The sequence below is a fragment of the Drosophila tropicalis genome, unplaced genomic scaffold, assembly GCF_018151085.1.
Source record: "Drosophila tropicalis isolate 14030-0801.00 unplaced genomic scaffold, ASM1815108v1 contig_867, whole genome shotgun sequence".
In the NCBI taxonomy this organism is placed as follows: Eukaryota; Metazoa; Arthropoda; class Insecta; order Diptera; family Drosophilidae; genus Drosophila; species Drosophila tropicalis.
The window spans coordinates 2,017,600-2,033,672 of record NW_027173362.1 but is presented as its reverse complement, the minus strand read 5'-3'; the positions used below and the strand labels follow the sequence as shown (position 1 = coordinate 2,033,672).

The 16,073-nt window shown below is 39.6% G+C and overlaps 3 protein-coding genes across 15 annotated transcripts in view; 1 reads left to right on the top strand and 2 right to left on the bottom strand.

The window, feature by feature from the left end:
• The window catches only part of LOC137583721 (uncharacterized protein CG43867), a 110,073-nt gene extending 98,751 nt beyond the window's left edge, over positions 1 to 11,322 (top strand). For 4 of the 13 annotated variants that reach the window (XM_068298825.1, XM_068298829.1, XM_068298836.1 and 1 more), the window contains 9 exons: positions 2,238 to 3,657; positions 4,323 to 4,669; positions 4,745 to 5,167; positions 5,242 to 5,524; positions 5,593 to 5,705; positions 5,792 to 6,001; positions 7,636 to 7,731; positions 7,935 to 8,276; positions 8,342 to 11,322. In XM_068298825.1, coding sequence (XP_068154926.1) covers positions 2,238 to 3,657; positions 4,323 to 4,669; positions 4,745 to 5,167; positions 5,242 to 5,524; positions 5,593 to 5,705; positions 5,792 to 6,001; positions 7,636 to 7,731; positions 7,935 to 8,276; positions 8,342 to 9,613 — 4,506 coding nt within the window. In that variant the 3' untranslated portion in view covers positions 9,614 to 11,322. Of the gene's footprint in view, positions 1 to 2,237; positions 3,658 to 4,322; positions 4,670 to 4,744; positions 5,168 to 5,241; positions 5,525 to 5,592; positions 5,706 to 5,791; positions 6,002 to 7,635; positions 7,732 to 7,934; positions 8,277 to 8,341 lie in introns of those variants that run through there. The other 9 variants (XM_068298831.1, XM_068298833.1, XM_068298830.1 and 6 more) reach the window with 8 other exon arrangements.
• A 464-nt stretch (positions 11,323 to 11,786) lies between these two features.
• On the bottom strand, positions 11,787 to 13,647 carry Sec22 (vesicle-trafficking protein SEC22). The gene is made up of 5 exons (XM_068298839.1): positions 13,506 to 13,647; positions 13,119 to 13,431; positions 12,925 to 13,034; positions 12,506 to 12,807; positions 11,787 to 12,408 (listed from the first exon to the last, which is right to left on the bottom strand). The coding sequence occupies exons 2-5, from the start codon at positions 13,191 to 13,193 to the stop codon at positions 12,260 to 12,262; spliced, it is 636 nt and encodes a 211-aa protein (XP_068154940.1). The 5' UTR covers positions 13,194 to 13,431; positions 13,506 to 13,647; the 3' UTR covers positions 11,787 to 12,259.
• A 1,048-nt stretch (positions 13,648 to 14,695) lies between these two features.
• Positions 14,696 to 15,628, bottom strand: LOC137583636 (uncharacterized). Its single transcript, XM_068298725.1, has 2 exons — positions 14,853 to 15,628; positions 14,696 to 14,783 (listed from the first exon to the last, which is right to left on the bottom strand). Exons 1-2 carry the CDS (start codon positions 15,626 to 15,628, stop codon positions 14,696 to 14,698), a joined length of 864 nt encoding a protein of 287 aa, XP_068154826.1.
• Between the last annotated feature and the right edge of the window lie 445 nt (positions 15,629 to 16,073).

Here is a 16,073-nt window from a genome sequence, read left to right as displayed (position 1 = left end):
AGGAAAAACTTTGTCTTTCATGGTTTTTTTTCTGTTTCCTTTTTTTCCCTACGCCTTTACTACCAGACAATAAACTAAAGACAAAAGTTTTCCCGCGCCCAGCTACAAAAAAGAAAAAAGAAAAACTTCTCTTAAGGCTTAGCAATGGCCAAGGATTTAGAGATCAGGACACAAAACAAAATATCATAAAGTATATGTTTCAGATTTCTCGAAAAGCATCAAAAATCATTCAAGTCAGAATACAATATAAAATCTAGAGCATTTCCCAGTTGAGTTTCAAGTGTAGTTTTTATCTTCAAAACTAACCTATCACCTTATCACCATCTGGCATATCCTTTCAAGCCAAAAAGTGTTTGTGTGTGTGTGTGTCTCAGTGTGTGTGTCTAGCTTGCAAATCCAATAAAACGAAATTGCCGGATTTAGTTGTCTCCCGTCTGTGACAGAAGGCATAGATTTATATACATAGATTTCATGGTCTTAGGGCCCACACACACACACACAGACACACACACGCCTTTTAGTTAGATAAAAGTCAAAGCATTCTTAAATAAAATTATAAGAAAAACATCCAAGAAAGTGTCAAATGCAAATGGAAATGCATTTAAAGTAGTAATTGAACCCATTTCACTGTGGCTTCTCAAACTGTCGACAAAAAGTTTGCCAAGTTTTAGTTAGGCGCAGTTCAATTTTATGGTCTAAGTTTTTAGTGAGACCAGAATGAAACGAAAATAAAAATACATTTAAATGTTCGGTTTTTCCTTCTTCTTTAGGAAAACAGTTAAAAGAGAAAACAATCGTTAAGTTTGCGAAATGTTTGTTATTTGTCTCCCAATATCATGTCATGAACTGTGACATTTTATGACCACACACGCTAGCGGTCTATAGCTGATACATACATGTTATTTTTGTCAGCTTATTGACTTTATATTTAACTCGCAATAATATTTTTCCTGCTGGGGTCGATGCCGGCAGTGTCCGTGCCGGTGAGCCGGATGAAGAACCCGAAAAAAACAACCGATTGACCCATTTTTCTTTACCCCAAAAGTGGCAATTGTGTAATAATGCAAAAGGTGTAGATTGATACGGAAAGATATATGTATGTATGTATCAATGTCCATATATGTACTTACATATGTATATATATACATACGTATACGGGTGTGAATGGAACAACTGCCCGCAATCTTTTGTAGTTTAGCAAAGTGACAAACCAAGTTGTTTTCCGGTCTGGGTTTCGGTTGTCAGTTTGGTTTCCTGGCGTGCCAAATGAAGTTATTTCTTTTCTTCCAACCTCTTGGTCTCCTCTCCCTCTCGACCGGGTCTGTCTGTCGGAGTGTGTTTTGGTGGCAACTTGCATTACTTTGCAAATTGTTGTGTATGCCCATAAAAATACTTGTACCGGGCACATTTCCCCATCGTCTCCGTGCCATGACGATGGCGATGGCAATGGCAATGGCAATGTGGCATGTGGCATCGGTTCAACGAAATGCAGCAAGCAAGTGTTAAATGGTCGTTCACGGTCTGTCTTGAAATGGTTCCTTTTAATTACACACAAGTTTTGTCCCCTCTCATCATTTGGTAAGTGTGTGTGTGTGTGTGTGCGTTTTACACGTAAACGGATGGCTCGACATTTTGGTTTTAGCACTTGGCCACTTGAGTCTGGCCAGGAAGAAGGGTTCTTGAGTTTCAAAGCGAAATTCTTGCTATGCGACTTGACCTGGGTTGACCCTTTCATTTCATCCTTTTACTGATTTAATTGCATTTGATCTTTTCTATAAAATTGACCAACTTTAGCCAATCTTCCAACTATCCTTTGACAACTATCCTCTAATCTATTAAGATAGAAGTTTCCGAGAGAAACATTTGCATCAATGGAATGACAAATGAATAATGCAGTCCTGTATCCCATATGAAATAGTTATAATCAAGTTTTTATAGAGATTTTGACAAGACTTTTGTTTGTAGAAATATGCTTGACAGGTTCTTCTCTCAAAATATTCAAACTAGTGTGCTCTGATATATATTGAGGATATTGGAACTGTTTATTAGATTACTTGAGCATTCAATTTCAATAAGATTTATGAATTTTTTAGAGATTTATTCTTTTATTAAATTTTAAAGCTGCAATTTTGTCGTTCATTGTTTATCTTTGTTGCATCAATGTACCATATTTGTCTTTGTATCTTTATTAGAACGTTTGTTCAACTGTTTCCCCTACGTATTTTTCTATCTTTTAGGTGCGAGCTATGGAGCAGCGACTGAGTGAGTGGCCCAAGCCTCAAGCACCATCACAGCAGCAACAACAGCAACAACACTCGTCCACAAATTCGCCCAACCACCAACAACAACAACAGCAACAGCAAGCCATTGGATCAGCATCTGTGGTCACTAGTGTATCCAGCGGTTCCAGCAACGAGGCAGAAAAAACAATCACTTCTTTGGAGATTCAGGTGGAGGAACAACGTCAATTGCGTCTACACGACGCCCGACAAATCGAAGCAAAGGCCGCCAAGATCAAAGAGTGGGTCAACAACAAGCTGCGCGACTTGGAGGAACAAAATCAACTGCTGCGCGAACAGAATATCAAATGCAATCAGCAATTGGAACTGCTTAAGAACCACATTGCCAATCAATCGCAACGCCACAGTATTGTTGGGCCAGTTAGGAATAGCTTGAGTCTGGATGTACAGGACTTTGCCACAACGCCGGAGACACGAAGACGTAGCGAAAGTCTCGATCCGCAAGAGATTATCAGCAGGCCATTAACCTCATCATATCCCCATCATCAGCACAGGCGTAATCTCTCAATGGAGCCACAGGAACTCGAACGTAATCTAGTGGCGGCCGTCGATGGCCTCACTCTGGCCCCGCTTTCGAGTATCACAACAAAGAATCCCACAACCACACGCCCGGATAGCTCTGATACGGATACAGCGCACGATTATGCGGAAATCTATACGCCGTCGTGTGAGAAGCTGCCATCGTGGATGAAAAACAATCCTGCCCTGATGGCCAGTGGCGGTAATTCAAGCACAACCACAACAACCACCAGTGATTTGGGTGTACCGCGACCGCCAACACCGCCGCTACATCGTTTTCCCAGCTGGGAGGCGAAAATCTACCAGGTGGCCAATGATGGCTTGGTCGGGACAGGTGCCGCCGGAACTAGCACAGCTGAGCACGGCAGCTCCTTGGGCTCCCACAATGAGCAACCAGATGTACAGCCGATGGCTGATGGCATCGCTACTACTAATACCAACAGCAACACCCTATCGAATGGCCGTTCTCGTCATACGAATACAATGGAGGGAAATGGCACCGCACCGGGCACACCTCAACCGCCGCCATCGCGGCAACAACAAACCGCCAGTGGCGGCTTCTGTGATATCTCCGTGCCCGTCTATGCCACTGTCAAGGGTCGAGCTTCCCAAATACGTTCAATGCCCTTCACCGGGGACTCCAGTGATGATTCCAGTGATGGGGAGGATCATGCCGTCATGCTAACACACAATTCGCACAACTCGTCGAGCACAGATAACACGGAGACCTCCACATCAGGAAGTGCATCGAGTCCATCGAAAAGTTTGAAAACATCCTCAAGTTTGAGCCCGGCGAAACGAAGTGGTTCCGAGAGTCCTAAAAATGTCAAAGCACGTGGTATGTAGAAATTACAGAAACCAGGATATCAGCACCAAAAGTAGAATCGACCCTTATCTCTCAGAGCCTTATCTATTCACTATTGTGAATCCTCCAAAGTAAATTGTAGCGTAGCATCGTGTGCACTCACAGAACCACCAACTAATCCACCCACTAACAACCAGCTAAACACCCAAATAACTAACACTTAAACTACAACCAAAGCAAACACTAAATAAACCCAATTGAAATCCCTTTTTTACTAAACCTAACCAATATCTTCAAATGTAATTTACTAAGCAATGAAATTTAGCCGATACCAGGAAATCCCGATTGATATATATTTTGTGATGGCATGTATATATGTATTTACCTTCTTCCCTCCTTTCTTTGTTCCTTCCACGAGTCAATTAGTTGCCTTGTATCCTTCCTCCCGCCCGATGATTTCCTTTCCAATGTTCCCTCTTCTAATTATAAGCAAAGTGAATTCTAACAATTTCTAACAACTTGTGACAACTTCTGCTCATCTTAACCTTGTCATTATTAAACCTTGCCCACCAACCGAACTGATCTTCATCATCGTTATCATAATCCTTTCACTCTCATCACTAATCCCAAACACTAAACACCATACACCACACTTCACTTCACTGTACTCCACCACACCACATCACACCACACCGCAGTCCACCAGACACACCATACTCTACCACACCCACAGGCACTTGGCATCACAAGCCTGAACAAGCCCACACAGAGCACGCTGCCACGCCTACATATGCCCATTGCGCATTTGCGTGTTGTCCCGCCCCACCATAACCAGAACCAGAACCAGAACCACCCCAACCACCAGCACCACATGCGTGGCACAGTAATTTCAGATATTTCCTTTGAATCAGGCCTCTCCGATGATTACGCCCTGCCCCCGGATGCTGTATCAGAGTCCACATGTATGGATGCCTCAATGCCATCATTGTTAATGCGTCAATCCTATGTGGATTCGCCGAGCAAGAAGATAGAGTCCCTAGAGAAGGTAAGTCAACCAGCCCCAACCACCCACCAATCGAGCTATAAGAAATCAATTGTGTTTTCTGTTTGGCTTCTGTAGATGGGTCACCTGGCCAAATTGGGTGGCAAATTGAAGACCTGGCGGAAACGTTGGTTTGTCCTGAAGAACGGTTCACTCAACTATTGGAAGAGCCAACACGATATACAACGGAAACCACAAGGACAGATCCTGCTCGACGAAGCCTGTCGCATTAATCGAGCCGAAGGGGCATCGACCTTTGAAATAGATACTGGAAAAAAGGTCTACTATCTAACTGCCGACTCACATGCCACCATGGATGACTGGATTCGAGTGCTCCAGAACGTTCAACGACGAAATGCCACAAAATTACTGCTAAGTCGCGATGATCAGAAACCCACGGTGCAGGGATGGGTGACCAAAGTGAAGAACGGTCATGCCAAGAAATGCTGGTGTGTGCTATTGGGCAAGATGTTTCTCTATTTCAAAGCCCCAGCAGAGACGGTAAGATAGAAAGGGAAAGAGAGGGGAAGAGAGAGACAGAAAGTAAGTGATTATTTCATTTCGGATACACACAGAATCCATTGGGTCAGATCAATATGCGTGATGCTCGTGTTGAGGAAGTCGAACATGTTTCCGACTCAGATTCCGAGGAACGTGAGGATGCTGCCCAGGATCAGGCACGACTTACAGTCGCCATCTATCCAGCACATCAGGGTCCCACATATCTTATACTATCGGGCAAGCCAGAACGTGATAATTGGCTATATCATTTGACTGTCGTTTCGGGCGGTGGTCCCAGTGCCGGCACTCAGTATGAGCAGTTAGTTCAGAAGCTAATGGAAACCGATGGCGATCAAAGTAATTCAGACCTTCAGATTGATTTTTATTGATTTTAAAGACTGACTGACATTGTGATGTTTTTGCAGATTGCGTTCTCTGGCGTCATCCCATATTGCTACACACCAAAGATACAATTACAGCTCCATTGTCATCCATGCACACGGAAACCATGCAGCCAGAGGCCATTAAGCTCTTCAAGGTAAGACAACAATTGCAATTGTCTCATATTGTATCCAATACAAAATGGATTTCTCTTCTCTTCACCCCTATCCCCCGCTCTCATAGAGCATTCAACTATTCATGTCTGTGGCAGTAAATCAACCTGGCATCGATTACCATGTGGTCCTCGCTCAGAACGCACTGCAGCACTGTTTGGATATGCCGGAATTGCAAACCGAAATGATTTGCATATTGATCAAACAAACTTCCCGACATATGGGACAAAAACTAAGTGTCGGCGTCCAGGTAAACAAGAAACTGGGCAAGCAAACGCGCGTAAGTTTTTCAGTTGCAAAAGCTTCTTCTTCAAATTGATCTTAGTGAAAGAAAAAATTTTGAATTTTTGTGTGTTTCTGGTTTATTTTCAATTCCCTTCAATATCCGACAAAGTTTGAGTTATTCTCCCCTCCCCCAGAAGCCCAACCTTAAATTAATTTCGTTTGATTGTAAATTCATAATTTAGTTTACTAACAAAAAGAAAAGCAAAATGCAATGCAGAAAAGTTACATGTCTAGCTCCCCCCCGAGTGTAAGATCGTGGATCATGGCAATGTCTGTCTATATGTATATATATAGAGAGCACATTTACTATATACACACATACATAGCTAAAGAGATGCTAGGACATCTTTTGTGTAACACTTCATAAACATTTTCGGGTATCATACGAGTATTGATTTATATTTATTTTCAAAGCTTTGCTTCAAACCAACAAAAACCAAATACGACAGAAAAAATGGCTTATAAAAACGCTTAAATAAAATAAACTAAATCTTAATATATAAATAATTAGTAGTCAACTTGAATTTCAACTATTTTTTGCATGTTTTATATCTACTAACTTCCCTCTAAACGATGTTCAATATTATTTACAATTGTCAAACGATTATTTTGTATAGTTTTCTGTTTTTTTTTTATCATTATTAGCATATGCAGACAATAAAATTTCCCCCCATAACTGTTCATACATATAAATAGATATACATACATACAAATACCGATATATTGCTGTGCAATCTGTTTGTTAGCTTTCTATATACATACAAAATTATTGTATAAAGTATTTGCTGTAAATTTCACAATATTTGTACATACATACATTATAAAGAAACATACACACGAAAGAGAACACATTACACCACCAACATACATACATACATAGAACCACCCAACTCACCCACAACAAACCACCAAGGAAAACAAAGAGGTATCGAAAAACGAAGAGCGGCTGGAGAACTCCACTTAATTCACCTCGAATCACTTCAATTGAACACCTAGGAACTGATCCTGTTGAATTCGAATGATTTTTGGCAAATATTCCAGCATCGATCGCTTGAGATCGGTCAACTAGAAATACAGTGTTGGCTAACTGTTTGTGAATCACCGCCAAGCGGCTCTCTCTGTTCGTTTCACTCTCACTTTCTCTTTACACACTCACATACAATTTTTAGTGTTTCTTCTGTCTCTATCTCTCTCTTTGTCTCTGTTTCTGTTCTAATCATTTTGCTGTTTTGAATGTCTCGCATTATTCTTCAAATACGTACATATATAATGTCTATATATCATCTAGTTATTTTTTTTTACTTTGCGTGTATTTTGTGGCTTTTTAAATAAGCGAAAGTTAAAAAAAAAAAAAAACAACAAAAGTAAAGACAACTTTTTTTTTTAGCGGGTAAAACACAAAACAAAAAGCGAAAAACAAAATTACTATTCAATTGATCAGCAAATGTTTTTTGGCTTCTCTTCCTCTTCTATTTTGTTTCTTTTTCAACAAAATTTTTGCATTACCGTTTTTCCGTTGTCGACCCAACCAATCCAATTCCAACCGTTTTCCAACACTAACCAACCTTTGACGACGACGACCTTCGAACGTTTATCGATCTATCGATCTTCGAACAATGAAATTTACAGCAATTACTATTGTGCGCCACCCAAAGCCTGTTCACCTGTGATACCCAACAGGGTAGCCATGCCCAAGCCAATGGCAGTTCGCCAACATCAATACAGGTATGAGGGGAAATTTTAGCGGCATTCTGTATGTGTGTGTGTGTGTTGTGTACAGTTCTGTTCATTTTTTGTAGTCCTTAGAAATTATTTACTAATTTAGATATTTATCTAATATAGACGTATCTTCAAATCAAATGAAATTCTCTAAAAATTTATCATTATATTTTAAAATTAATCCTTAAATATTATATTCTATTATCTAGGCTCCTGTGACCACGCCCATTATCGATTGCAAATCGAATCCGCCAGCCTATAGTTTTGTTCAGGGCTGGCAATTACTTGCTCTAGCCGTTTCATTATTTGTACCGAAATCTAGTCGTCTTTTATGGTACCTTAAGTTACATTTGTCACGCAATGCGGATACAAAGACCGAAACGGGCAAATATGCCGCCTACTGTGAACGAGCCCTGGAGCGGACACTGAAAAACGGTGGACGTGAGACGAAACCATCACGCATGGAAGTCCTATCCATATTGCTGAAGAATCCATATCATCATTCGTTACCGCATGCCATTCCCGTGCATATGATGAATGCCACGTATCAGGTGAGTCAACATTTCAGTCACTAATTCGGTGCATTGATTGATCGATTGATTGTTATGCCTTGCAGGTGGTTTCCTTCGACGGATCGACAACTATCGAGGAGTTCCAATCGACATTGGCCCAGGAGCTGGGCACCAGGGATGCCACCAATGGTTTTTGTCTGTTCAGCGACGATCCCATTGAAAAGGATCTCGAGCACTATCTCGAGCCCTTGGCCAAATTATGCGATGTGATAAGCAAATGGGAAACGGCATTGCGCGAAAAGGGTTCTGGTAAATTTGAAAACTCTCGCGTCATCCAAATGAGCTATAAGAATCGTCTCTACTGGAAGCATACGATTAAATGCGAAACCGATAAGGAGCGCCTGTTGCTCTGCTACCAGACCAATGCCCAAATTGTCCAGGGACGTTTCCCTCTCTCCCGCGAACTGGCCTTGGAACTGTCGTCGCTAATGTCACAAATCGATATGGGCGACTATACACATGAGAAATCCCGGGATGTTGGCCTTAAGGCATTGGATAAATTCTATCCCTATCGCTATCGCGATGCCCTGGGAGCCGATCAGCTGAAGGAAGTCCAAGAGATGCTCATATCGAAGTGGCTAATGCTAAAGGGTCGTTCCACACTGGATTGTGTACGTATCTATTTGACCTGTTGCCGCAAATGGCCATATTTCGGGGCCTGCCTCTTCCAGGCCAAGCCGCGACAAAACGAGGCGACGGCTCAAGCACAAGCACAGTCCCCGGTGGCCTGGTTGGCCATAGCCGAAGATGCCCTCAATGTGTTAGAGTTGTCCACAATGTCTCCAGTGGCAAGGTATCCCTATAGCACAGTGATGACCTTTGGCGGCTGTCAGGATGACTTCATGCTGGTGGTTAGCCATGATGATGGATCGGAGCAAAAGCTATTATTTGCCATGAGTAAACCAAAGATATTGGAAATAACGTTGCTCATTGCGGACTATATGAATGCCCTGGGTCACACAGTGCCCGGAACTCCGCAAATGAATTCGCTGACCCGAAATGGTTCGCATCGTTCGTTGCGTGCCTCCCAAAGACCGGCAGCCGCTTCGACAAATGCGACAACCACGGCGCATAACACACTCAACTCGCATGCCACGCACACATTGAACTCGACCCATTCCCACACACTGAGTAGTTCCCATCATGCAGGTAGCGGCGGTATCGGAGTGGGTGCCGGCAGTGGGGGTGGCGGTGGCAGCCATCCGGGCACTCTAAGCTCTGGACATCATCATACACATCCGCATGCGCATCATCACCAGCATCAGCATCAGCCGGATATATTGAAAAGCACACCAGATCATCAGCGTCTCAAATAAACAAAGACAACGACAAAGACGAAGAAGGGGAGAAGCAACTGTACATACTTAAGATTATTACTCTTTGATACTTACTCAACACTAGATAAACTAGAAGAACACGAAGACGGAGAAGCAGAAACAAGAACAAAAATAAGAACCTACTCTTACCTAAGCTATGTAATTCATATATAAACAACTACCTATAACATATATATATACTGATATTATATATTTTTTTTGTATAGTTTTAAGGCTTACCTCTATATAAGGTATCAAACGGAATCTCACTTATAAAAATTCAATTTTTTTTTTGGTTATTTTTAACTATTATTTTTATAGTTTATATTACATTTCTTTTGTACAGTGTGTACCCAACAAAAAGAAAGAAAAAGAGAACAAAAAAATGGTTTTCCATTGCTTGGTAATCTCCCTCCATAAGCGAAACCAAACAAAAATGTAGATGATGAAAAGAAACTGCCTTTTTTAAAAAAGTCAACCTAACATGATGAAATCTAAAAATGATATTAAAACCAAAAACTATACTATGGAAATCTCACCAGATGAGAGATTCGGGAATTTCCTCTATATATGCACAAGTAGACATGTGTATATGTATATTCCTACCTAGATCAGTTTATATACATATGTATATATACATAATTCATTAGTTTTTCCGTTCTCATAGCCAACCGAACACAGCCAGAGCTTCTAGTGAAACAACAACAAATTTTGTAATTTATACAAATGAAAATCAAAAATGAATAAAAATTTTAGCTGTGCTGTTCCCCAATTCGCTTGGTAACTTCCATCAATTCGATTGAAATCCTTCATAGATCTTAGCCCTCCCAAAGTAGTCCTATCATATTAGCTAGAAACTTGTCTAGCTCATGCAGGGGAAACAGTTCGGATGAATTATCCTTGCATTTTAGTGGAACTTGTTTCCGTGAGACTGGAAATTTACCCCGTCCGAGAAAACTATTCTATTAGCACTTTTCCAATTAAATATTTTTATATAAATATTTTGAATCTTTTAGCAACTTTTTAGGGAATTACCAATCGGAATGTGGAACAGCACCATATATATATACATATATAGATATAGAGCAACATAAAAATGAAGAAACCAAAACAAAAAATGCGATACAATTTTGACTACATTCTACACCAAAACTCATAGGGAATATAGGGTATATAGGGTATATCTATATAGATCAAATTAAAATTAGGTTCCCCCCTCCCAGCCTGTTCCCTGGCCGCATTTCGCTTGCTCTTCTTCTCTTAATCTGTCAATGGGCTTAACCATTTTTTTATCTGCTTCATTTTAACTTTTTACTTTTGATATTTTACTTTTAACTTTTGTTTTGTTAAAAATTTGATAATATTTATATTGTATCCAATCATAAATATGGATATATTAGAAATTATAAAAAAAAAAAACAATGAATATTATAACAAAAACCAAGTGTACATTTATTTATAATTTTTTTTTTTTTTTTGTGTAACATTTTTGTCGAATGTAAAAACAAAAAACAAACAAAAAATTTGATATTAACAATTTATATCGATTGGGCATATACACTATATATAAATAAATGAATATATATGCACATAACATATATATATATATATATCTGATATATGATATATCATGTATGTAGAAATGATCACTTAAAAAATCAAACGAAATATATACATATATGGGATATATATGTCGAAGTATGATGGAATTATTGTTGTTTCATTGAAGTTTCCAAAGACGTCTTAGAATTGGTGGCCTTGCTGAGGGAACGGAAGCAAGATAAAAGTGACAGAATTACAGATTTGCCAATATAATAACTTTGACCCGATGTTGTAGTCGAAGATGCTTTAATCGTTGCAAACTTCTGACTATCCTTTTCACAAGAGTATAAAAAGTGATCAAGAACCTCAGTAGATAGTAGACAGTGAACAATAGATTTAGTGGACAAATAGATGAACAAGGGAGTTAGTAATTAACTGAACTTGTGAGTAAATGAGCTCTTCAGATTCATTCAACAGAAAACTTAAAAAAAGTATTAAATTCCAATTCGAAATACATATATGCGAAACCAAAAGGTGTCTAATCCTATACATAAATAATGAGATGGGTACAATATTGAATAAATCCAGGTAAATCCCCTATAATAGTTTTAGAGCCAAAACAAAATTGAAATCTGGTTTGCTTTCTGGATATATGTATTATAAACTTTGCCCATTTTTTTTTTTTGTTTTCTTTAAACATTGTAAATTAATTTATTTCTCCTTAAACATTTCTAATATAAATTGCCTAAAATTGTAATTCCATATATTTTCTGTCTTTCATTTTAGTTTTTCTTTCATATATATTTATGTATTTTATTAATGTCGCACATCACCCATCGATTTATCAGTTGCATTAGCTTTTTTTCACTTTCTTTTTCAAACTCTTAATTTACAATATATTTTTTTCTTAAATCAATTAACCGAAAGAAAATAACACACACTTATATTCAATTTTCAGTGATCTAAAGACTAAGCCACACAGAGAAAATATCAAATAAGGGAGAAAGGATATTAAAGAACAAACGATTTTACAATAGCAAAAAAAAGGGGGGTAAAATAATAGAGAAAACTAAGCGTTAAAGAAATGTCTCCTAGAACTTGGTATTACAAAACCCAAAAATATAAAATAAACACTAGGAATATAGTGCCCAGAGCAGCTGCCTTCACATACATCGATTTACGATTTAATAATTTGGCATCTTTTTTGTATTTCTGTGACATCAGAGACAAGTTTTGGGTTTTCGTATCGAGCTCTGTAAATGAGAAATGGCAAAAAACATTTTTGATTACGAATTTTGATTTACAAGGGTATTTCAAATTCGGCAAGACGAAATAAGTTGAGATTTTTACCTGCTAAAACTGTGCCACGTTGTAGGACATCATCAATGTTTTGCACCATTATCCTTTGGACGTCTTGCAACTGGGTATTAATGCTACTTATATTACGTCGACGATCTGTCAATTGCTTTTTCGACTTTTGTATATAGACATCGAATTCGATGAATGCGTAGGGTCGTGTCACAGAGTTCACTCGCCGTCCGTAATTTGCATGAAACTCTTTAGCCAAATCCTCCAAATAGTTGAAGGCCAATCGTTTGGAATACATTTTATCAACCATGACCAGGTAGCACACATCATTCTCGATTAGATAGCTGCACAAAGCAAAAACAAAAACAAACTCAAAGAAGTGAAATTGAGCAACGAACGGAAAGTAGTAAGATGGGTTCAAAGAGTGCCTAATAGTGAATCATCATCGCCATTTCACTTACTGGAATAGATATGGTCCTGTCTCGATGCTACTGCGCGCCGGAGAGTTGCTTCCCAATTTCCGAAATAACATTTTAGCCTGATTCTGATAGTCCAATACGCTGCGTCCGCTCTGTAAACATAAACATAACATGTTAAACGATAATCATCAACCGAAAGTGAAAGTTGGATGGTGACCCCCAACACGACAACCGACCTGCTCATCGTCCTGCATGGTGCCCACCAGTGGCAGACCATCGCTGACACGGCCAATCATCGTTAACTGTGCCATTATGTGTTTGCTAACTTCAATCTGGGCTCGAACTCGAAATCAGAACAAGATTCACAGCAGTTTACCTCGCGTGTATCTACTCTCTCTTTTTTTTATTGCTAGCGCTATCAACTAACAACTGGCCACGGCTACAGTTTGCCGCTGCCGCCGCCGCTGTTTCTGCCTCCGTCTAGGCCTCTTGGTCTAGTGTTGCTGCTGGTGCTGGTGCTGTTTTTGTTGCTCGATTCCCATTAAGAGCCTACAATAATTTCATTTGAAGAGGGGAAATTTGTAATTTTTATTCAAAATTTAATTTTGAAATCAGAAGCTCACTTCTCTGGCTGTCCCTCTCTCATCAGATGTGGTTCGTGGTCTTTTATTTCCTAGTTGGTCTTCGACATTGCTTCCGTTTCTGTGAAATTATGATTTTGATATATGAAATATTTGTTGTTGTTTTTGATATGAAACACGTCAGCTATAGTGTTGGCAAAAAAAATCGATGTCAAACTATCGATACTGGCAAACATATCGATTGTTTCGGCGCGCCATCGATAGAATTTGGAAATCTGCAAAGGTTAGAAATAAAATTTTCCTCATTAAGCCCCTCCCAAAGTCATTCTAAAATGCAACGAATTCAATATTTCTACTAAAAATTAAGATTTAAGACCTAAATTCAATTCAAAAAATCAAATAGTTAACTAAAAGCTTAACAAAAGAAATTAAACCAATCATTTCAGATGCACGAACATTTAATTTAAATTTAAATTTTAAGTTTAAATAGAAATGAGAAATAAGAAATATAACGACTTGAAATAAAGTTTTTAAATAAAAAACCGTTAAGATGTCTTAATTGAGGAGTTTATAAGAGATTTAATATAATTGAGATGAGTAAAATTTGTTTGTTTCTATGTGTTTTTAAATAAACTAAAAATTCTCTTACATTTTGAGGTAAAGTTTGAATACTTCCCAAATGCAACATAAATCTAAGGAAAAATTCCAATCATATATCCTACTCATCTTCAGATCCTTTTCTAATGAAAAGTGACGAAAATTGAAGCCCACTCTCTGATCCTCATCCTGGCCTCCTTTAATCAATTTCAACTACTTTTATAGTCATATTTTTTGTCATTGACTTTTTATAAATCAGATTTTGATCATATGGAAGAGTTTTAAAACGACAAGTGGGCTCCTAATAAACTCTTCAAAGTGATTTCGGTTCAAATAGTGTTCCAAATGCCGAGTGGGAAATTAAAGAATCCAATTTCTAAAATAATTTTTTAAAAGTATTTCAAGTATTTAAGTCATCCCACTCTATAGCCACCCATGTACATATGTACATATATATATTCCTGGACTGATGTAGTCTTCAAATCCAAAACGAAAGTTATTCATTTCAATTAATCCTATGACTGATGATGTATTTTGAGGGTACATGGAAAACATGAACTTAAAATATAAAAAAAAAAAAAAAAACAAAACAAAAGAAAATGCCATAAGAAACATTTGGATTTTTGTTCTTTGGATTACTCTCGCCAATCGCCAATGATCTGTGATGAGGGAACCAATTCCAAGCGTCCAGGAGCATTGGCCAGATACGGAGGCAAACCGAATCTGTATATTAAAATGAGAATCCGATGTAGGAATAGATATATATGGATGGATGTATATGTAGAGGCTTACCTCGGACGAAACGAAGGCGGAAGGGTGGAAGCTGAAGCCAGTTTAGGTTTCTGTGGCAAAGTTGTTTTCGGTTTGGGCTTAACCAATTTGGGAGCCGGAGCTGAGAGTTCGGCTTCAATACTGTCCAAAGTGTTCTTCACCTGTTGCTGAGCTGGAGGACGAGACCGGGCCGAACCGGCCATCACCGGCAACGGCATAAAACGGAAGAGTCGGGAAGCTGCGACTTCCGCATTGGCAGTGGCAGTGGCTCCAGCTCCGGGTCCAACTGCAGCAGCTCCACCAGCTGCAGCTGCAACTCCTCCCAGTGGAGGTGTCCACATGGCAGCCAACTGGACAGGCACAAATGCGGGAAGGCGTACTGTGACTGGTGCTCCTGGTGGAGGAATTGACGGAGCTATAACAACTGGAGGAGGCGGTGGAGGTGGAGGAAGCACTGGTGGTGGTGGAGGTGGTGGTGGTGGTGGTGGTGGTGGTGGAGGTGGTGGTGGGGGAGCAGGTGGTGTGATTATCTCTGGAGCTGGTTTCAATTCTTCTGGTAGTTTACTCTCCTCTTCCACCTCGCGCCACGCATCCAGCAGAGTTATAAGCTCATCCTTGCTCATGTGACCCAATCCAATTGGATTTATGCCACCAAATGAACCAATTGTATTCCAACCCAGGCTTGGAGCCTCATAAAGGGATCTCTGGGGTCGCAGCAAGAACAGTTGCTGGCCATTGGCAGCGGCTCCTAGCAGCAGCACCAGGCCAATGATTACTTTTATTGATGATCCGATCATATCGCCTGATCTCCTCAGTGGTTGCCCAACGTTTGCTGAACCCATTGAAGGTGGCTCTAGGTTTTTATACAAATTCCCCATTGAAAATGGAAAACTCAAAAGAGATGAAAAATGACAAAACGGAAGTCTACGCACTTGCCAGAGATAACTGGTTATCCTCCTACCAACTGCCACTCCCACTCCCCGAGCTTTGTGGCCGGCAGTAAAATGGTCACTCTAAATGAACGCACTAAAATGGCCCAATATCAAAAGACCCAGACCCTGGTCCTGGTCCGGTTTACGCGAACTGCTTTTCCTTTCGATATAAATCATGTTTGGAATGGTTTTTTTTTTTTTTTTTTTTTTGGCCACATTTAGGGGCCAAGAGCTTGTTGGCCAACTATGTAACTAGTTGTAAATTGTCACAGATTTTTCTATGAAGCAATTCGAGGAAGTGTTTCAATTT

What these genes read in the sequence shown, in the direction of transcription:
- Sec22 (XM_068298839.1), bottom strand. Translation starts at nt 13,193, where the DNA reads ATGGCACAGTTAACGATGATTGGCCGTGTCAGCGATGGTCTGCCACTG. An exon ending in CCATGCAGGACGATGAGCAG is followed by an intron (nt 13,035 to 13,118) that starts GTCGGTTGTCGT and finishes TTATGTTTACAG; the next exon opens with AGCGGACGCAGCGTATTGGA. An exon ending in ACGTGGCACAGTTTTAGCAG is followed by an intron (nt 12,409 to 12,505) that starts GTAAAAATCTCA and finishes TCTCATTTACAG; the next exon opens with AGCTCGATACGAAAACCCAA.
- LOC137583636 (XM_068298725.1), bottom strand. Translation starts at nt 15,628, where the DNA reads ATGATCGGATCATCAATAAAAGTAATCATTGGCCTGGTGCTGCTGCTA. An exon ending in CCGCCTTCGTTTCGTCCGAG is followed by an intron (nt 14,784 to 14,852) that starts GTAAGCCTCTAC and finishes TTTAATATACAG; the next exon opens with ATTCGGTTTGCCTCCGTATC.